Raw genomic sequence first — 23,409 nt, 5'->3', positions numbered from 1 at the left:
AATATAAATGATTTATTATACAATAATTTTTAAATACAATCAAAGATTAATCAATGTGAAACTCAATAATCTGCAAAGATACAGTGAAATACAGTACCCAAGATTTGCCACTAGATGGCGCCACACAAATACCAGCGTATACACAGTACCAGCGTATACACAGTCCGTCTCAACCACAATTTTTTGATGTAAAAACTCAATAATGTTATGTACCCTTGCTCTGCACCCAACTATGACAAATCTCGGATAATGGGGAAGCAATATAAATTAAGCCTGGTATTGACTATAGAATAAAATTATTCCAATCAGAGAGTTTCCTCTTTTTTTTTTTATTTTTTTTAAATCAAATAGTTTTTACTAAATCAATAAATGCATCAAATTCCATAACAATACAATGTCTTTTTTTCCCTTCTAAGATTCGAAAGCAGTATACAGCAATATCCAATGATAACTTCACACAGTATCTTCATACAGCTGTACATAGCTTGTTAACATGTAGGACCAAACTTTAGACCATAGATGCGTTTATCCTAACAACCTCTAACACCCTCCCATACCCCCCCCCCTCCTAAACAAGTCATGAACCTTTTAAGAGCCAAAATAACTACATGAATGTGAGATAACCATTCACTCCATAATTTCTCGAATTTCTGAGGACACCCTCTCTTCACAAACACCCCTTTTTCCAACATCAGCATGTCATGCACCTTCCGCTCAAACTCATCCAATGTGGGCGGACTCCCCTGGATCCACCTCAGAGACACTAATTTCCTGGCCACATACAACAGCCTCCCCACCGCTACCTTAACCAACTCAGTCCCTCCAATATCTGACACATACCCCAACACACACACACCTTGGGATCCTTTTGAAGTCTCAGCATCATATTACTATTAATCATGTTCACTACTCCTTCCCAGTAGTTACCTATTACTGGACAAGACCAAAGCATATGTAGCAGATCTGCGCCATCTTCCATACACTTTGGACACTTGTCATCCATTCTTACACCAACCTTTTTAAGAACACCGGCGTTTACTCTATGGATGATGAATAGTTGGGACAACTTGCCCTGTTCACTCAGGGACACTTTGGGAACTCCTTCCAGTATGTCATTCCACTTATTCTTAGAGATATCCCCCAGGTCAGCCTCCCACTTCTTCATCCTTGAAAGCGGAAATCCTTCCAAGAATTTATCTAGTAGGAGAGTGTATACCTGTGATATCAGTCCTCTTTCCCTTCCCCCCTGTCGGGAGAACAAGTTTATGGACCACCTCCATTTGGGCTATTGTACAACCTTTCCTCATCATGACCTCATACCCTGGGGATATTAAATTCCTGCTGCAGGCTCTGGAATGATTTAAATATCCTGCCCTCAGTTAATTGGCCAATCCTCATTACTCCATGGGATTCCCAATTCCGGAGTCCTGACATTGTTAGGAACTCAGGCAATAGGTGATTATTCCTAATCGGGGAAAGCTCACAAACACCACCTACACCTCTCAGCTGCTTCACCTTCGCCCAGACTTTTTTCCATAAGATCAATAAGCATGAAGTTCTCTCTCCCAGCATGCATTCCCGACCCCTCCAGAATACCCTCGAGGTCACGACTGCCCAACCAGTGTTGCAGAATCTGCCCCGTCATATCTGGCAGTTGGAAGCTGATCCATCCCTTAAAATGCTGACATTGAGAAGCTAAAAAATAAATCCATGCATTAGGAACAGCCAGACCACCTTCAGACTTAGGGTATTGCAACGTCTCCAGTCTAATCCTAGCCTGACCATACTTCCAAATAAGATCCCTAAACATAGAATGTACTCTCCTAAATCTATCCAGGGGAATCCACACGGGAGCATTATTCAATACGTAGAGCAGCTGGGGCATCATTACCATTTTTAAAAGATTCACTCTACCTACCACTGAAAGAAAGAGTCTACACCATGTCCTCACCTTTAGTCTAAAAGTAGCCAGAAGCGGAGACAGATTAAGGTCTTCAAAGTCCGACAATCTAGGTGATATATATAGCCCTAAATATTTGAATTTATCCACCCAAGGAACCAAACTATCAACTTGCCTACCTGACAGGGCCTGTCCATCAACTGGCAATTTATCTGAAGCCCAGAGAAGCTCCCGAATCTATCAATCAATGCCATGGCCACATCCAGGGATGCACCAGTATCGCCCAAAAAAAGCAGAGTATCATCCGCGTACATAGCCACTTTATTGTGCAGCACACCATATCGAAACCCATCAATATTTGATAACAGGCGAATAAAAGCCGCAAGCGGCTCTATTGCAAGAGCAAACAGCAAGGGCGAAAATGGGCATCCCTGTCTGGTGCCCCTAGCCAAGGCAAAACCGTCTGACAACCCCCCATTAGCTCTAATTCTTGCTTTGGGACTCGAGTACAGTACCTTTACCCACTGAATGAACCGCGCTCCAAAACCCATGACTCTCAAGACCCCCCACAGGTAATTCCACTCCACACTATCAAACGCCTTGGCGGCGTCAAGAGCAAGCAAGGCCCTGTCTCCACAATTATCTGCCGGCATATTCAAACTAGCATATAGTCTACGGAGATTAATAGCGGTCGATTTCCCAGGCATAAAACCCGTCTGATCCGGGTGCACAATGGTCAGAATCACCCTGGACAACCTGTTCGCCAGCACCTTCGCCAGGAGCTTTACATCTGCCGTTAAAAGCGAAATTGGTCTATAGGAATCCGGTAACTTAGGATCCTTCCCAGGTTTAGGTATAACTACAATTATAGCCTCCTGCATCGAATGTGGTAGCGAACCTGCCTCCAATGAGTGCTCAAGCACTTTAAGTAATTCAGGAAGAAGTATCCCCTGCAGCTTTTTATATACCTCTACTGGGAGGCCATCAGCCCCAGGCGCCTTACCATTCGCCATATCCCCAAGCGCAGCTTCCAGTTCCTCAAGTGTAATCGGCTCCTCCAACCTTTCTCTATCCTCCTCTGACAGCACCGTTAACTGTGCCTCCATCAGGAACGCATTCAGAGCCTCCTCAGAACTAGAGACAGTAGAAGCATATAGAGACACATAAAAACTTTTTAGAATATCTAATATACCTTTTGTGTCCTGACTACTGTTCCCCATGCCATCTCTCAGTTCCTGAATACAAGAGGAGCCTCTCTGAGCCTGGGAAACAACCAACAGTAGATGACCCACCTTCTCGCCCTCTTCAAAAGATCTCTGACGATAGAAACTTCTCTTCCTTTCTGCGGCCTGCACTAAATGACACCTCAGCTGCTCCTGAGCTACCGCCAGCGCCTCACTATTAATCAGAGTAGGGAATCGACTAAACTCTCTCTCAGCCTCAGCCACTAGGACATGCGCCTTAACGTCTGACTCTCTAGACTTAGATTTATGCTTGCTAATTTCTTTCATCAAGACTCCCCTCAGGAATGCTTTCATGGCATCCCAGACACCGGGTACTGAAGCCGTCCCCGTATTGATAGCAAAAAATTCCTTGATCTCTAGAGAAATCCCGGATAGGTCACCCAGCACATTCAGCCAATGTGAGTTACATTTCCACAGCCTCGGTCCCTGTCTGAGCACCCCCAGGCACAAGTCAATCTGCACCAGAGAATGGTCAGACAACGACTTAGGATGATAGACAACATCCCTAACCAGTGGCAGCATAACATCATTAACAAGGGCCAAATCTATGCGTGATAGCGAATGATGCGTGGCTGATCTGCACGAGAATCCACGCTTATTAGGGTTACGCAATCTCCATACGTCATATACACTAATTTCACTCATAATATTCTTTAGAGCCACACTCCCCGGTGAACCACCTGATCCTTCCACCCGGCATCTATCTAAGGAGTCATTCATCGTGCAATTGAAGTCACCTACCAGTAGCCATGGTAACCCAGGGAAGTCCGCCACAAAATCCATAATCTCCCTTATAAATGGAGAAGCAAACGGTGGAGGCACGTACACCGACACAAGCACCACCTGTATCCCATCCACCTTACACACAACACAAACATATCTACCATCAGCGTCCACACGTTCCTGTATATGTTTATATCTAATACTACTATGCACAATCATGCTTACACCTCTGGAGTGAGAGGAATGAGTTGAATGTATCGCATGAATCACCCAGTTTTTGCTCAGCCAGTGTAGATTATCGCCAATCAAATGCGTTTCCTGAAGACAACATATAGCCGGCTGAAACTGCCCCAAGTATTGGAAAACACACTGTCGTTTCCGTGCATCTGCCATACCTCTCACATTCCAGCTTAAAACTCTAATCACCTGTGACATGGTAGAACATTAAGCCATACTTGAATCTCACAACCCACTCAAACTCCATCCGCTCAAAGTTCACGACCCTATCCCTTCCCCCCAACTGTCTCACTACCCCCCATCCCCACCCATAATCAGGTTACTGTAACTGGGAACCGCAGTCCCCCTTTTTTCCACCTCAATCATTAAAACAGGGCAATCCGAGAGCAACTTGCCCCCAAACCTATAATAATCATAACAGATTACAACACACTTCCTCAGGTAGAGAATCCTCCCCACAGCTGAGAAATACATTACATTCTCTCAACCACCTACTCCCTCCTCAGGATCTACCATGCGGTAGCATTGCATAATACACTTCTTAACTGGTGCAACATTAAAGTGACCTTAAAGTGCAAACACATATATAGATTAAACATAAGGAACCATATCTCTGCCTCCTTCAAGTGTCCAGGGCCCCACTTCTCAATTGTCGCTCGTGGACGTCCAGCCACTGTGCCGCTTCCTCCAAAAATCTGGTGGATCCCAAAGCCACCACACGCAGTTTAGCAGGGAACAGCATAGCATACTGGACTTGTAGACCTCTCAGCCTTTTCTTTATATCAATAAATCTGCTTCTTCTCCGCTGCACCTCATTAGAATAGTCCGGGAATATGGACACTTTAACTCCATTCAGGACCATCTCCTCATTGTCCCTGGACTGCCGCAGAATAGTGTCCCGGTCATTGAAATGCAGAATCTTCGCCAATATAGGGTGAGGAGGCCTGCCTGGCGGGAGCGGCCGCATGGGCACTCTGTGCGCCCGCTCCACCGCATACAGGGAAGATAGGCCTTTCTCATGAAACAACTGATGCAACCATTTCTCCACAAATTCTGTGGCATTGGCCCCCTCCGCCTTCTCTGGCATTCCCACAATTCGCAGGTTATTCCTTCTGGACCTGTTCTCCAGGTCATCCGTTTTGGCATATAAAGCAGCAATGTCCTTAGCAGTTGTTTTTGCCGCCATTTGCAAAGGCTGAACTACATCTTCTATCGTGGACACCCTCTTCTCCAATTCAGAGGTGCGCTCAGAGATCTTGTGTAGATCATGCCTTATTATAGACACATCTGATCTCAGGCTGCCGACTTGCACTGTGAGCACTTTCAGGGTGCTATTACAGCTGGCCACAGCGGCCATGATATCTTTCAAAGTGGGCTCCTCATTAGCCGCGGCCTTGGGGCCTACTGTGTCCTTAGCTGGACATACAGGAGTCAGTGGCGGCCAATTCACCGCATCCAGGGCCTCACCATCAAGGGATCCGTCCTCCTGGTCAGAGGAGGTATGTATATCTGTCTCCTTTTCCTCAGCCCAATCGCCCACTCCGCTGTCTGTACGAGCATACTTGCTCAGTTTAGCAGCCGCACTCTGACTCATCGCCTGCTGCAGCGCCGTCCCCTCTCCTCCATCGGCGCCATGTTGGCCCACCTCCGGTCTGTCGGCCTTCGGCACTTTGCTTGATTTCCTCGGCATGTCAGAACTCACAAAATCGCCACAGCACCCTCCGGTCACTTCCCTTCCACCAGGCAAGATTACAGCAACGATTCGAGGGGTGCTACCACTCGATTATACAGGATGCTAGCAGGAGCAGTGAGCGGTACGACTTACTCCATGCGCTCTTAGGCCACGCCTTTAGAGAGTTTCCTCTTAAATCAATATTGGATCTTTTATTTAGCAATATGCATCTTTGCTGAATATTAACAATATTGATGTAGCGCCTTTTAACACTAAGCATCCACACTAAGCGGGGAGTTGACTAAATATCAGGCTGATTAAATTTATATCAATACTACACAAAACAAAGTTATACATTACTGAGAATACAGATGATGTGCAGGGACTAAAGCAGTGCTTCTCAAATAGTGGGGCGCGCCCCCCAGGGGGGGCGCCAGGCTCCGTAAAGAGGGGCTCGTTCAGGGCCTGGAGCTTGGGGCCGGCAATAGCGGTGGGGCGGTGCGGTCACTGTACTATAGCCCCACCCCACCGCTCCTCCCCAGTTATAGAATGTGTAAAATTAATAATGATTCTATTCATGAGGCCCCCTCTGTAGTAGAACATTCAATATATCCATCCTACTCACAGGGCTGTTATCGTAATCCAGGCCGGCCGGGCAGATGAGCGGCAGCGTCACTGACTGACGTCACGTGCCTGCCCGGCATACTTTATGAATGAAGCAGGCGGCGCAGGCACGTGACGTCAGTCAGTGACGCTGCCGCTCGTCTGCCCGGCCGGCCTGGATTACGATAACAGCCCTGTGAGTAGGATGGATATATTGAATGTTCTACTACAGAGGGGGCCTCATGAATAGAATCATTATTAATTTTACACATTCTATAACTGTACTGGAACGGCAACGGGGGGGGGTCTGTGGATGGCACTGTTATGGGGTGGGGTCTGTGGATGGCACTGTTATGGGCTGGGGGGGCACTGTGGATGGCACTGTTATGGGGTGGGGGGTCTGTGGATGGCACATATATAACAGTGCCAGCCACAGATCCCCCTGTAACAGTGCCAGCCACAGATCCCCCCATAAGTGTCCGTCATCCACAGATCCCCCCCATAAGTGTCCGTCATCCACAGATCCCTCCCATAAGTGTCCGTCATCCACAGATCCCCCCCATAAGTGTCCGTCATCCACAGATCCCCCCCATAAGTGTCCGTTATCCACAGATCCCCCCATAAGTGTCCGTCATCCACAGATCCCCCCATAAGTGTGTGTCCGTCATCCACAGATCCCCCCCATAAGTGTCCGTCATCCACAGATCCCCCCCATAAGTGTCCGTCATCCACAGATCCCCCCCATAAGTGTCCGTCATCCACAGATCCCCCCCATAAGTGTCTGTCATCCACAGATCCCCCCATAAGTGTCCGTCATCCACAAGCGGCGTCCCACGCGGCGTCGGTTGCCTAGCAACTCTACGGCTGGAGAGAGGGAGCCCCCGACAAATGATACTATTTACAGTCGCGCGGGGGGCGCGAAATGTTTTCTTCTTCCTAGGGGGGGCATGACAGAAAATAATTGAGAAGCACTGGACTAAAGGAAGTTGGCTCTAAGTTACGATCTGGTCATTAGGATCTTTCTTCTGGGTTTTCTTCGTTTCTCTGTGTTCTCTTTTTTTTTCTTTCTTGGTGGTGGTGTACCCTTTTCTCGTGTGTGGTTTATGCTCACAAACTTATCAGTTAGACACACCTTCCTAGTTTGGAGTTTTCCAATCATTGTCGGCTAGGCGTGTATATGTGATAAGGACTGTGATGTCAATGTATTACCCAAAATGTATTTCTGCTGTTGTTGTAATGTTGCTCGTTTACCCCTAGGTGACAGTTACCTAAGCTATCTCACATTCTATACACATGACCTCTTGAACCTAAATCAAAGCTATAGTGATTAATTCTGACACTTCTTACCAATTATGGACAGACTCTTAGGCGCCCTTTGAATGTTTCTCACATGGTTAATTTATGGGACCAATAATTATATGAATGAGCCTTGTTTTCTCAGAGATATCTGTACCTCCTCTGCTACACCAACGGTTAATTGATTGTTAGTAAAAACACCACATCTTTACAGATACTCATTAACAAAGTCTATACCCAAACTGTCTTCATCATATAATAGGAATATATGCGTTCCTAAGAGTATATATAACAGATGCATAAACGTCCTTAAAGGGGTTCTACAGTTTGTTTTAACTGCTGATCTATCCAGAGGATTCTGACACCCGGGACCCCCGCCGACCAGCTGCTTGAGAAGGCAGCGGCGCGGCCTTCTCACTGTTTACCGCTGGCCCAGTGACTTCACGACTAGTATCAACTGGCCTGGGCGCGGCTAAGCTCTATTCAAGGGAACGGAGTTTATCCCCGCCCAGCCCAGTGATCCTAGTCGTGACCTCACTGTTTACCGCTGGCCCAGTGACTAGGCCGCAGCGCCGCTGCCTTCTCAAACAGCTGGTCGGCGGGGGTCCCGGGTGTCGGACCCCCGCCGGTCAGATGCTGATCTATCCAGAGAATAGATCAGCAGTTAAAACAAACTGCAGAACCCCTTTAAAAATATGTAACAATATGTATCATTTTATATGTCTTATTGATTTTCTTATACAAAACTAAGGTTGATTATAGGTGTATATAGATATCACAGATTTTCTGCTTCATTAATAAATAACAAACTGTAGAGGTAATTAGCACCAGCTGCGTCTGGAGAGCACTCTTATCTCCTGTCATAAATCCCTAAGGAGACAAGAAGGCCTCTTTTTTTTTTAGACTGGTACATCCATGAAAAGAAATTATCTGAACTTTCCTTCAAATGACCCTCTCTCGGCCATCTTTAAAATGCATAACATATAACAATATGGCCTCTTATAGATATATAATCAAATCCACTGTAACTAGGATATTTAGATAAATGTTTTATACACTTATGAAAAAGCACAACAGTGCTGCTGTGGACATGCAGATTATACTAATAAAAAATATATGATCTTTACATAATCAATAAGTAACCCTGATTAAGTATTTACAGACTTGATCATTGATCTTCATCTTTCCATTACAATTAGAGTACATAGGGCAGACGCTGATGGCAGCGATCACAGCTCAGTGCGGTGGCTGCAGTAATTATACAGGAAGGAGAACTGCTGCTTGAGCTGGACAAGTGAATTGGACATGTCTCAGGGGATTATGGTTATGTTATGCCTCATGCAAAACCCAAAGCACAGGATCAACAACTTCCATCACTCCAAATGTTGTGAAACTACAACTCTTAATATGCTCCAATCACTTTTATGGAAGTTCTGAGAACAGCCGAGCAAGCGTGCAAGAGTCACAGAGGTTGCTGGATTTGGTCCTGATATGTCAGCCGCACATCAACACACATGGATTTTGGATTACCACAAGCTGATTGTGCTTATTGACTGTCTTCCAAATTACAAGCTGTTAGTATATCATGCACGGAAGGACCACACTGCCACTAATTTAGTATTAAAGCAGAACTCATTTATTACAGGAAGTTAAGCAGTTTTTATATCATCAGAGAGGGTGTTCCTCTACTGAGGCTCATGCAATTGTTTCATTGGCTAAAATAGAAAAACAAGAACAGAGAACACTTGGCATCTGCACATTGTGCATTATTTTACAAACTTTGGTATGTAAACTGTAAACATCTAGGTGTCAGCGCCATATTGTAATGGCTTCAGATTAATATCATGACATCCTCAACAGTGCATGTTCCAGCACTAAGCCGAATCTCCAGTGGAGAGAGAAATTGAGTACAGTATGTGAAAGAGGAGGTTGAGGTGTGGGCAGGAGGCATCAATCGTTAATTTCTAACGATAATTTGTTTTCTCTTAGTCCTAACAGCAGCACAGATGGGGTTAACTGCCCCCCGTGGACTGGTAGGACCAGCGGAATTTTTAATGAGCCAAAGAATAACCAATAAAAGAACTCCAGCTCCCTTAAAGGGAGGTGTTCGCCCCCCAGCCCACCGTGTCTATAACAAGAAAAAATACCTTAGGGTGGGAAATTTGTGTGCTGCTGTTAGGACTAAGGGAAAACAAATTATCGTTAGAAATTAACGATTCCCTTACGTCCTACCAGCAGCACAGATGGGGAGATAGCAAGAAGAATGCCCTAGGGAGGGTCCTCATGCTCGGCAGAAGTAAGGACTGTCTGCCCAAAGGCCGAAAACTGATACCTTAGCATCAATCCTATAATGGGAGATGAAGGTTGATTCAGAGCTCCAGGAAGCTGCCTTACAGATCAACTCTAGGGGGAGAAGACTTCTCTCCGCGACAGAGGTAGCTACGGCCCTTGTAGAATGGGCCCTCACAAACTCCGGAGGATCTAAGGATTGGGAGGTGAAAGCTTCCCTAATGGCTTCCTTGACCCAGCGACTAATAGTTGTTTTAGACGCCTTACGGCCTTTAGACTTACCGGCAAACAGGATAAAAAGATTTTCATCCATCCTGAATTCTTTGGATCTATCCACATAGATCTGGAGGCATCTCGATATATCCAGTGGATGTCGGACTGGAACATCAGAGGAGGAGGCAGAGAATAATACAGGTAGAGAGATTACCTGATTGATATTTTGAAAGGTTGGAACTTTAGGCCTAAAATAAGGTAGAAATTTTAGAAGGACCCTATCCTGTAGGAACATGGTATATGGGTATAACGCGGAGAAGGCTTGCAGCTCCGAAATTCTTTTGGCCGAGGTTATGGCCAGAAGAAAGACCATCTTAAGTGTTAGGAATTTAAAGCTTGCCTCCTCCAAGGGTTCAAAGGGGGGGGATGCTAACCCCCTGAGAACAACTGACAAATCCCATTGAGGAACGGGTTTCAGTATTGTAGGCTTCAATCTTTCCGCTCCCTTAAGGAAGCATTTGATGAGCGGGTCCCGAGAATATGGCCTGTTGAGACAGGCCGAGATGGCAAAAACTTGGACCTTCAGGGTAGAGACCTCTGTCTATCCCATCCTGAAGGAATTGTAAGATCGCTGCGAGGGGCGGATCTGCAGACGCCACCTGGTTGGAGCTACACCAGGAGGTGAAGATCCTCATGATCCGGGAGTAGGCCTTCTTGGTAGACTCTGCTCTGGAATGCGATAAAGTTCTCAGGACCGACTCAGAGAGCCCATCCACTCTGCGAACGGACTGATCAACCTCCAGGCTGTCAGGTTGAATCTGTGCAGATCTGGGCAGAGATTAGTGTCCCACGACACCAGGGTCTGCTCCGGTGAGAGTCTCCAATATTGTCCCCGACTCATCTGAATGAGCTGGGTAAACCAGGATCTCCTGGGCCAAAATGGTATGATGGCTATTACTGAGGCCTGATCCTGACGGATTTTCATCAATACCCTCGGAATCATGGAAAAAGGAGGGAAGATGTACGCCAGCCTGAACCTCCACGGTATTGTCAGAGCATCTATCGCCAGGGGGTTGTCCTCCCTGTATAGGGAACAGAACCTCTGTACCTTGGCGTTGAACTTGGTTGCCATGAGATCCATCTCTGGCATCCCCCATCTGAGGACTAACTGTTTGAAGATCTCCGGATGCAGTGACCATTCCATGGTCGGTAAGCCGCGACTTAGGCGGTCCGCAATGATGTTGAGGGAGCCTCGGATGTGAGTGGCGGATAGATGGGATAGGTTCAGCTATGCCCACCGCAGAATTACCCCAATCTCTGAAAGAAGGGGTAAGGATCTTGTGCCTCCCTGCTTGTTTATATAAAGCATAGCAGTCATGTTGTCTGACTGGACTTTCACTGCTTTGCCCCGAATCTGAGGGGCGAAGTGAAGGAGGGCTAGCCGGATAGCACGCATCTCGCGGAGATTCGAAGAAAGATGCCGCTCCTGAGGAGACCAGGATCCCCGAACTGGGGATCCGTCTAAATTGGCGACCCAGCCTACAAGGGACGCGTCCGTGGTCAATATGAGCCAAACTGGTTGGGTCATAGACTTCCCTTCTGGTAGATGGAACCACCATCTGAGGGAATTTCGGGTTTGGTTGGATAGGGAGCACAGGGAATCTAGCCCCGTAGGGTTGCCGTTCCATTTGTTTAAGACCTCCGACTGAAGACGTCGGAGGTGCCATAAAGCCCAAGGGACTGCATCCGCAGCCGCTGACATGAGCCCCACCATCTTCATGAGGGTCCGTATGGAGACTCGTCGTGGTACATAAAGGAACCTTGCCAGGTCCTGAATCCGCGTTCTTCTTTCTGGCGTCAACTGGAGGGACATCTCCAGAGAGTCGATTATGAATCCTAGATAATGGATAGAAGTTGAAGGGCTCACGTTCGACTTCTGCCAGTTGATAATCCAGCCTAGGCGTAGCAGAAAGGAAATTGCGACATGAAGATGATGGGAAAGTAGAGGGTCTGAAGGGGCTAGAAGAAGCCAGTCGTCCAGGTAAGGGACAATGGTCAGACCCCGGAGTCTCAAGGCTGCCACTACCGATACTACCACCTTGGTGAAGATCAGGGGGGCAGATGAGATTCCGAAGGGAAGGGCGGCAAACTGAAAATGCCTGCACACTCCTGACATCTGGACCGCGATCCTGAGAAATTTCCGGGAGGAAGGATGGATCGGGATGTGGAGGTAAGCATCCTTGAGGTCCAGAGTAGCCATCACATCCCCAGGATTGAGGAGGTGGCTGACTGACCTTATGGTTTCCATGCGGAACCTGGTTCTCCTTATGAAACGATTGAGGAATCTCAAATCTATAATCATCCGAAGATCTCCCGTCTTTTTGGGTACCAGAAATACTGGAGAATAAATCCCTAGACCCTTCTCCCCTGCCGGTACCTCCTCCAGGGCTCCCTTGGAAAGGTAGTCTTGAATATAGGACTCCAAGATCCTTTGCCTGGCCGGCGAAAAACTGCGCGTAGCAATGAATCTTCCTGGGGGGAGAGAAACAAGGTCTATTAGATAGCCTGTGGCTACTATATTTTGGACCCAGGACTTCCTGGGCCCATACGTGTCTGAAAGAGAAAAGACGCCCCCCTACAGGGAGGTGGGGGAGGGGTACGGGAAAATCTAGAGGCGTAACGACAGGGGTAGCAGGGTTTATCCAAGAGCCTCTGAGAGGCCCATAGTCAGGAGGGCTTTGCCTCCCTGGTGGGTTTGCAGGAGCGTCTAGAAAACTTTCTAGACTGCCCCCCCCAGTCTCTACGTCCAGCCTGCTGTCCTGGTCGGCCCCCGCGGGCTTGTCTACCCCTGCCTCGAAAAAGGCTGTTGGGGGAGACTCTTCCCCTTTTTATCTGAAAGACCCTCCATAATGGTGTCTAATTCGGATCCAAATAGACGATTCGGTTCAAAGGGGAGCCCACAGAGGTTGTATTTGGATGCATTATCTGCATTCCAAGGCTTTAGCCACAGAGGTCTCCTAGCAGCAGACACTAAAGCCATTGTCTTGGCCGCCAATTTTAGCTGAAGTTGGGATGTGTCACATAGAAAATCCATAGCCAAATTGACGGATTTGAAGGCGGCAAGGATATCGTCCCGAGAGACACTTTGGTCAACATCCGTCTGAATTTGATTCAACTTAGCTCTAAGGAAGGAAGAAACCTCTGTGGCAGCAATGGATGTCGAGGCCGAGGCTGCGGCCGCCAAGTAACCCCTTCTTAGGGTGCACTCTGCCCTCCTATCTAGAGGGTCCTGCAGACTAGACCCATCGTCTGCAGGAATCAGAGTGCGCCTAGACAACTTGGCAATCTCCATGTCCACCTTAGGAATGGAACCCCATGATTCCACTAAGGGTTTAGCCATCGGGAACATTAGCTTAAATTTCCTGGTAAGGACTAGACCTTTCTCCGGCTTTTTCCACTCTGTGCGCATCACAGAGAGAAGGGTCTCATCTGCCCTAAAGACCCGCTGGGTCCGGCAGGCGGGATCGGAAGACTCCCCTACATCAACATCATGGTCCCCGACCTGATGGACTTTAGTAGCTTTTGTGTCTTTTCAGGTGGAAAGAAACAAGAAGTCGATTCTTCCTCATCAGAGGAAGACGTCCCCACCGAAAGGGGCATTGGTCTATCAGTGGGGGCGGCCACCTCCATTGGAGTTTGAGAGGGAATCGGTAACCTCTCATTAAGAAGACGTACGACCCCTTTAATGGAGTCGTCTACATAAGTTTTGGCCCACTGGTACATGTCCTGCATCGAAGGTTCTGTAGCAGTGGCGGAACGGCAGCTGTCACACCTGGAAAAAGGGCAGCTCTTGTCAAGAGGCGTATTACAGTCGTAACAAGCCAGGTGTTTCCTCTTGGTCGCTGACTTCCGTAGCTGATCGGACTCTCTGGGAGAGGCCATAGCTGAAATAAAAAAGACAAATTTAAAAGCATCCCTAAAAGTAAGGGGAAAACATCCATTTGATTTAGGAGCACGAACCAGAGGAGAAGTCAAATACAATGATAAAGCTGAATTAGCAAACTGGTAAGATAGCAATATCTCTCACTGATAACAGGAGACTCTGGAGCTAGCTTGTTAAAGCAACGCAGTCAGAGACCGACTGAAGGAACTCAGGGAGCTTAAATAGAGAAGCTCCGCCTAGGGGAGTGGTTTCCTATGACAACCCTCCTCCTAAAAGATACTGCTGAATTATACTGTTTTTCCTTAAAAAAAACTTATGTCTAAGTGAGGGGAGAACCATCACATCCCCCCCTGTGGAATAGAACCCGGCCGGCATCCTCAGTTTTGTTTGACCGAGGACGCCGACGGCCGGGCCGAGAGACCGGAAGTGACGCTGCGCCTAGGCTGCGCGTCACTACCGGTCATGGCGGCGCCCATGCCATGCCGGCAGCGGAGCGCCGCAGAGTCACATCGCAGGAGGGGACCATAGATGAGGCAAGCATACCCCCAGGTACCGCAGCGCGATCAAATGGGGGAAAAAATTATAAAAATAAAGCGCAATATATAAGCGCTCCTATGTTTAAAAGAAAAGGAGACAAAGGGTGACTCAGATAGAGTCAGAAGCGTCTCCAAACTCCCCAAAGGGAGAGGAAAACTCGCCAGTCCACCTGTCCAAAGGACAGAAAAAAACACGATGGGCTTGGGGGCGAACCCCTCCCTTTAAGGGAGCTGGAGTTCTTTTATTGGTTATTCTTTGGGCTCATTAAAAATTCCGCCGGTCCTACCAGTCTACGGGGGGCAGTTAACCCCATCTGTGCTGCTGGTAGGACGTAAGGGAATATTTATTACTGAGAGAGAGGGAAAGTCCTAGAAAAAGGGATGAGCATTGCTGATTTTGTGTAACTTTTATTTGCGACATTGAGATTTTATGTCTCGTGTCCCATAATTCACAACATAGTAGCATCTAATTGCTCATGTTAATTGCAGCATTGGCATCTGGTCACTTGGTTTTGCCATTGTTCGCATGAGCTTTGCATTAAATGTTACTTTGTTGCAGGCATCACTTAATTATCGTGTGGGTAAGTTCACACACGCGTTAGATTTTTCCGATACAGAACCGCAGCAAAATCCGCATACTGTATGTTACATCAGTGGTCCTCAAATCCAGTCCTCAGCGCCCACCTGCCAGTCATGTTTTCAGGATTTCTTTAGTATTGAGCAGGTGATAGAATTAGTGTCCATGCATCAGGACTTACCACAGGTATTAATTTTATGGGATATTCCCAAATCCTGCCCGGCAGGTGGGTCCTGAGGACTAGAGTTGGGGAACCCTGTGTTACATGCTGCGGATTTGCAACAGCTTAGCCAGCCAGAATCCTACTCTACAGATGAGGGGCAGGCAACCCAAAACAGCTGTCTACTGATCAATATCTGGCCTGGCTATATTCCCTTCAAATCAATCCCAAGGCTTGTTGGAAAGTCGGATCTGTTGAAAATTCCATTCTCATTTCATATCTTTATAGCAACCAGAACTGTTTTTCTGATGCATAGCTCCATACCCTCTGCATAGTTATACAGGTAAATTATAAAAGTCTGACTGCCTTTAGCCAACACTAGGGGGAGCTCAATGTAATTTATTTTATTTTATTATTATTATTATATTTTTTTTTACAAAGGCCCATTAAAGTTAAGGATAAGTCAGTATTCAGTAAGTTCCCAAACTCCATAGGTGGATAAGACATGGACTGTACAAGTAGAAGTGCCAGTGGATTGGCAAGGTTATGACATCATGAGGCTGACTGTCCACAATAACTATCCAGTAGCTCAGAACTTCAGGTGCTGCATGTTACTGAACACCCTTAAAGGGGTTGTCTCATCATGGACAATGGGGGCATATTGCTAGGATATGCCCCCATTGTCTTATAGGTGCGGGTCCCACTGCTGGGGGGAACACCCTTCACAACAGTTAGCCAGATCAAGAACACTCTCCGGGAGGTGGGTGTATGTGTGTCAAAGTCAACAATCAAGAGAAGACTTCACCAGAGGAAATACAGAGGGTTCACCACAAGATGTAAACCATTGGTGAGCCTCAAAAACAGGAAGGCCAGATTAGAGTTTGCCAAACGACATCTAAAAAAGCCTTCACAGTTCTGGAACAACATCCTATGGACAGATGAGACCAAGATCAACTTGTACCAGAGTGATGGGAAGAGAAGAATATGAAGAAGGAAAGGAACTGCTCATGATCCTAAGCATACCACCTCATCAGTGAAGCATGGTGGTGGTAGTGTCATGGCGTGGGCATGTATGGCTGCCAATGGAACTGGTTCTCTTGTATTTATTGATGATGTGACTGCTGACAAAAGCAGCAGGATAAATTCTGAAGTGTTTCAGGCAATATTATCTGCTCATATTCAGCCAAATGCTTCAGAACTCATTGGACGGTGCTTCACAGTGCAGATGGACAATGACCCAAAGCATACTGCAAAAGCAACCAAAGAGTTTTTTAAGGGAAAGAAGTGGAATGTTATGCAATGGCCAAGTCAATCACCTGACCTGAATCCGATTGAGCATGCATTTCACTTGCTAAAGACAAAACTGAAGGGAAAATGCCCCAAGAACAAGCAGGAACTGAAGACCGTTGCAGTAGAGGCCTGGCAGAGCATCACCAGGGATGAAACCCAGCGTCTGGTGATGTCTATGCGTTCCAGACTTCAGGCTGTAATTGACTGCAAGGATTTGCAGCCAAGTATTAAAAAGTGAAAGTTTGATTTATGATTATTATTCTGTCCCATTACTTTTGGTCCCTTAACAAGTGGGAGGCACATATGCAAACTGTTGTAATTCCTACACCGTTCACCTGATTCGGATGTAAATACCCTCAAATTAAAGCTGACAGTCTGCAGTTAAAGGGGTTATCCCACCTCCTCCTTACCATGCCGTTGCTGCTCTCTCCTGTACAAGAAACTGCTCAGTTGGTGGGCGTTTACATTTCTATTGATTGACTGCTGACTCTGCCTCCTTCCTTTGCGTGCGCGCTCCCGTGTTAGCCGGAAATGATTCAAGCTTCCGCAGCTACAATTCTGATCTCCCATCCCCTCCCTAGAACTAGATAACAATAGTAAGTATTTCATATATGTTCATCTGTTCTGTATACTCAATCCTGTGTAGAGGTACGGCGTGTTTGCTATATTGAATGTCATGCCGCATGACATTCAATCTAGCAAACACGCCGTAACCAGTGGCGTACATACAGTATTCACATTTGCGACCGTTCCCGGAACTCCTGGGGGACCGGCCGCCTGTTGACCCCCCCCCCCCCCCCCCATCATGCTGCTGGCAAAATCAAAGTGCCCAGCATTCAGTTTTTTGAAAATCTCCCTCATGCTTCTCCTGCCCCGTCTGCCTGCTCCACCTACTATATGAATGAAGCAGGCAGGCAGGGCAGGAGGCGCATGATGGAGGTAGCTCAGTGAGAGATGCCGGCTCGTGGATTAGTTTATTATGTCCCATGTATCCGCTGCGCTGCCCTGACACCCACTGCCTCGTTCTCTGTTTCGCATCAGAAGCGGTGTTGTACTTATGGGGGCTCTGTGGAGGGTACTTATGGTGGGTGTTTGGAGGGCACTGATTGGGGGGGGGGGTGTTTGGAGGGCACTGATGGTGACTTTGTGGAGGGCACTTATGGATGCTCTGTGGGGGGGCACTGTTATGGGTATATCTGTGGCGGGCACTTATGGGGGCTGTGTGGAGGGCACTAATGGGGGCTCTGTGGCGGGCACTTATGGGGGCTATGTGGAGTGCACTTATGTGGATATCTGTGGAAGGCACTTATGGGGATATCTGTGGAGGGCACTTATGGGGGCTCTGTGGAGGGCACTAATGGGGGCTCTGTGGAGGGCACTAATGGGGGCTCTGTGGAGGGCACTTATGGGGGCTCTGTGGAGGGCACTAATGGGGATCTCTGTGGAGGGCACTTATGGGGATATCTGTGGAGGGCACTTATGGGGGCTATGTGGAGGGCACTTATGTGGATATCTGTGGAAGGCACTTATGGGGATATCTGTGGAGGGCACTTATGGGGGCTCTGTGGAGGGCACTAATGGGGGCTCTGTGGAGGGCACTAATGGGGGCTCTGTGGAGGGCACTTATGGGGGCTCTGTGGAGGGCACTAATGGGGGCTCTGTGGAGGGCACTTATGGGGGCTATGTGGAGGTCACTTATGTGGATATCTGTGGAAGGCACTTATGGGGATATCTGTGGAGGGCACTTATGGGGGCTCTGTGGAGGGCACTAATGGGGGCTCTGTGGAGGGCACTAATAGGGGCTCTGTGGAGGGCACTTATGGGGGCTATGTGGAGTGCACTTATGTGGATATCTGTGGAAGGCACTTATGGGGATATCTGTGGAGGGCACTTATGGGGGCTCTGTGGAGGGCACTTATGGGTGCTCTGTGGAGGGCACTAATGGGGGCTCTGTGGAAGGCACTTATGGGGATCTCTGTGGAGGGCACTTATGGGTATATTTGTGGAGGGCACTTATGGATATATATGTGGAGGGCACTTATGGGTATATCTGTGGAGGGCACTTATGGGGGCTATGTGGAGGGCACTTATGTGGATATCTGTGGAAGGCACTTATGGGGATATCTGTGGAGGGCACTTATGGGGGCTCTGTGGAGGGCACTAATGGGGGCTCTGTGGAGGGCACTAATGGGGGCTCTGTGGAGGGCACTTATGGGGGCTATGTGGAGTGCACTTATGTGGATATCTGTGGAAGGCACTTATGGGGATATCTGTGGAGGGCACTTATGGGGGCTCTGTGGAGGGCACTTATGGGTGCTCTGTGGAGGGCACTAATGGGGGCTCTGTGGAAGGCACTTATGGGGATCTCTGTGGAGGGCACTTATGGGTATATCTGTGGAGGGCACTTATGGATATATATGTGGAGGGCACTTATGGGTATATCTGTGGAGGGCACTTATGGGGGCTCTGTGGAAGGCACTTATGGGGATCTCTGTGGAGGGCACTTATGGGGATATCTTTGGAGGGCACTTATGGGGGCTATGTGGAGTGCACTTATGTGGATATCTGTGGAAGGCACTTATGGGGATATCTGTGGAGGGCACTTATGGGGGCTCTGTGGAGGGCACTTATGGGGGCTCTGTGGCGGGCACTTATGGGGGCTCTGTGGCGGGCACTTATGGGTGCTCTGTGGCGAGAACTTATGTGGGCTCTGTGGAGGGCACTGTTTTGGGGTTATCTGTGGAGGGCACTGTTATGGGGATATATGTGGAGGGCACTAATGCAGCCCCCCACCCCCTCCCTCTATTGTAATAATAGGTTTGTGGCAGTGTGCACAATCCCCCGCCACCCCTTCCTCCCTCTATTGTAATAATTCTTTGGTGGCACAGTGTCATCGAAAAAAAAACGGAAAACGGCACAACGTCCACGGATGCACATAACGGTCGTGTGCATGAGGCCATAGGGTGATTTTTCTTCCCATATATTATTAAAAAACATATATTTTTATAATATTGTTTTATTGTCATACATTTAGTTTGAATTAGCTATAACCTTTGTTCTTCTGATTCCTAGGCAACCAGTAAAGATTACAGAGAGGTGATCTCAGATTCTGAATTAGATGTACTGGAAAATACTATGTCATCAATGCAGGTAATTCAAAATTTATTATTTTTATTCTGTCTGTCTGTCTATTAGAATCTATATTTTTTAATAAATCAATTGATAATCACATAATAGCTTTTTTTTGCTGGTTTTAGAGATGATCACAGACATATCAGCATCTTTACTCATGTATTCAGACGCAGTGTATTATTTGTGAAATTATTTGAAAAGAGCTTCTCCCTTTCATAAATGTCTTATTTACTGCCAATGAAGCTCAATGACATCTCACGCTATGGTAGTCAGAGTCTCCACCCCTACATTCATTGTTGATATCACCGGCACCCTGCGGTAGTGTATAATGCAGCCCAAGGCTCCAAACATATGCATGAATTTATTTTAAAAACATATAATTTTGTTTATGGGAAGTCAGCAATCCCACTCCTAGTGTGAAGTATTGTCATAGCATTGCCGGCGATATGGAGAAAACTGTACAAAAAAATCAATTTTGAAGAATAAATTTTCATTACTAAATTATCTACTTATCCTCTCCACAGTCATACTATTTAGATTAAACTGCCATGGTAAATATGGCTGCACGATATATAGGAATTTGGTGCGATTGCCATTATGGCCCTTAAAATTGCGATAACCATATGCCGTTTGATATTTTAAAGGGAATCGTGCTAGAGGTCTATTTGCTTGCATTTTCACATACGAGCCGCTGACGCGGATGGGTATAACATAGTTATGGTGCATCTGTGGAGGACGCTGTTTTGTGGTGGATCTGTGGATGAAGATGTGTTGTGGTGATCTGTGGAGCATACGTTTATGTGGGGAATCTGTGGATAGCACTGTTATAGGGGATATGTGTTATAACACATAGGGCCATGAGTGGGGCCAGCATAAGACATACCTATAGCATCTTATGCTGGTCCCCCTCATGGACCTATGTCTCCCCTCATGTGTCCTAAACTGTGCAAATCACTGGCTTTGTGTGTAAAGTATTCTACTACTGTGTGAAACTAGCTCTCTCCTATTGATAACATGGCCAGCCTCTGTACTCACTTTGACAGTACTATGAATGCAGGGCAGCTAGCATGCCGGCCGGCGCATGACTGTCTTCACTTATTAACGCTCCTCCCACTTCGGGAATCAGGAGATTTACTAAGTGACGTCAGTCACGCACTGGCAGTCCTGCTCGCTGCCCTGCATTCATAGTACCGTGAAAGTGAGTACAGAGGCTGGCCATGTTATCAATAGGAGAGAGCTAGTTTCACACAGTAGTAGAATACTTTACACACAAAGCAAGTTATGTGCGCGTGGTCCCTTCATATATAACCGCAACATTTTCTGGTCGGCCAAATCACCGTATTATATTTTGCGATTATTGCTATTCGATTCCTTTTTTGATATATCGTGCAGCCCTAATGGTCACGTAGATTGTGGATGGCATGTTTGCTTTACATACTATAATTTACAACATGAATTGAGATAATGTAAAAAACAAACTAAATGATTGAATTCTTTGATTATTCTAAAATTATTTTCGTCATATATAATAGCTATGATTGCATTGTGGACACAAACTTATTCAGCCTTTTGAATGCAAATAGTATGAGAAAATAAAAAAAAATATATGCAAATTTAAATTAGATATGTTTATTATGTAAAGCTTTTAATATTTTTTTAAATTACAAATATAGATATCGGAAATCGACGAAAGTTGGCTCAATGAAAGTTTTGAACATGAAACAATTGAGGAAGATGAGGTATTGAACTGGATTCAACAGATGTTTTATCAACTGTAAAAAAAAAAAAAAAAAAAGGTTACCACTTTCACAAACTTAGCTATTTGGATTGTGTGCATTACCTGTCACTTTGTCCCGGAAGACGGACAAAGCTACTTATAAATGTTTATGCCTAAGAGTCGGCCCTGTTGGGTTCTTCTCCTCTTATGAAATTAAAACTAGAAGTTTCTTCATAAGAAAAATTACAAATATTCATGTAAAAAAGAATATGAGTAAATTCATCAGTCCACTGTTGTTTTGGGGTGGGTGTTTTTTTTTTCTACCCTTCTTTGAACCTTACTATAGTGGGCAAACTTCTCTATGTTCGACAGAGCTCTAATAATAATTTCCTGTATACGATATATTTTTTTTGTCTCATAAAATAACCATTTTTTATTTTAATCCTTACCTTATTTTTTTTTTTTTTAGGAAATGAAAAGTCTATTAGAGCGCCTAAGGAAAAAAAATAGAGCTGCAAACCCAGGTGAAGACTATTGCTTTCAGACTGACCCATTATGGTCACCAGAAGAGGATAGTTCAATTGAAGAGCCAGACCCGGAAAATAGACTAAAAGAATTGCACTGGTGTAACTGTGGACAGTGCCAAATCTTGACATCAGTAAATGATTGTTTATGTTGCACTGAGATCTATGCCTTGGAAAGCCTATTAACCCCAGAAATTAATTGTATCTGTAAACATCCAAGGTTTACTGAAGTTTGTCAAGACAGTGATCAACTAATTGGTCTCATTACATCGATGCAAATTACCACTGGTCGGACAATGGACTCCAAAAACACTCGGTGAGTCTACTTAGATTTCTATATGAATATAAAGTAAATTTGGAGCTACTGCAACTGGAAGGTACTTGTATTTAGTAGAAATCCTATGATTATATTAGATGTGGTTGCTTTTAAAAACTGTTAAATTAGATATTGCTTGAGGGAGATATCTCTTCAACAAAATAATCCTATTCCAGAACATAATCTCGTGGATGTCAGACAATAAAGCAATAATATTATTTTCTTTCTTTTTAGATGTCTTTGTTTGGCCGCTTATCGAGCATTTACTATGTGGGTACATGGCCCACTGGGTAAACATAACCGGAGACCAATTCCAACGTGTGCAGTTCTAAAAATCAGAGCTCTTTTTCCTGATCAAAATGGTTGTTACACGGGTTTTCACTATTATCAAGACGTTCCACTTACCCAATCTGATTTGGATTTTAACTTTTAATGCTATTTAATTTTGTTTTAGTTTCAAAGTTGTATTCCATAGTTTTTGGAAAAAAAATTCTAATTCTTGAAAAAATGGTTCTATAAATTTATCCATTTACCTTCGATATGAAGACACAAGTAAACAATTAATCTATTATGATTGTCCATAAAATCTCCTTTCCCGGATTGATTCTTTGGTATTTCCACAAATATATACTGTATGTTTCCTGGCGTTACGACCACCCTTTAATAACATAGTAGAGGACTTTGTTTTACAATATAGGAATAAGCACTACCCTAATGCCACTTCAGCATTCATGTCCCCAAGCAGGCAAGTTATTTATTCGACAGTGTGCAAGGATCATCTCAGTTGATCCATCGTGTAGGGTGGTCCTAGCCAAGGAAAATATTTGTATATTATGAAATTTTAAAGGGGTAATCCAATCTTGGACAATGGTGGCATATCGCAAGAATATGCCCACATTGTCTGATAGGTGCGGGTCCCACCTCTGGGACCCGCACCTACAACGATAACGGAGCCAGGAATAGTTGTGGCTGGAGGACACCGGGTTTCCAAGGGTCCGAACACCACGAGGCACAGCTCTCCGCCTCTCCCATTTGAA

General features: G+C 46.0%; 1 protein-coding gene across 1 annotated transcript; it reads left to right on the top strand.

The window, feature by feature from the left end:
- The first annotated feature begins 13,527 nt into the window (after positions 1 to 13,527).
- On the top strand, positions 13,528 to 22,831 carry LOC121008750. Its single transcript, XM_040441446.1, has 6 exons — positions 13,528 to 13,602; positions 13,774 to 13,887; positions 19,756 to 19,833; positions 21,489 to 21,554; positions 22,002 to 22,372; positions 22,607 to 22,831. Exons 1-6 carry the CDS (start codon positions 13,528 to 13,530, stop codon positions 22,803 to 22,805), a joined length of 903 nt encoding a protein of 300 aa, XP_040297380.1. The 3' UTR covers positions 22,806 to 22,831.
- Positions 22,832 to 23,409: the final 578 nt, after the last annotated feature.

Source organism: Bufo bufo, chromosome 7 (assembly GCF_905171765.1).
Source record: "Bufo bufo chromosome 7, aBufBuf1.1, whole genome shotgun sequence".
In the NCBI taxonomy this organism is placed as follows: Eukaryota; Metazoa; Chordata; class Amphibia; order Anura; family Bufonidae; genus Bufo; species Bufo bufo.
This window is presented reverse-complemented; position numbering and strand designations above follow the sequence as displayed.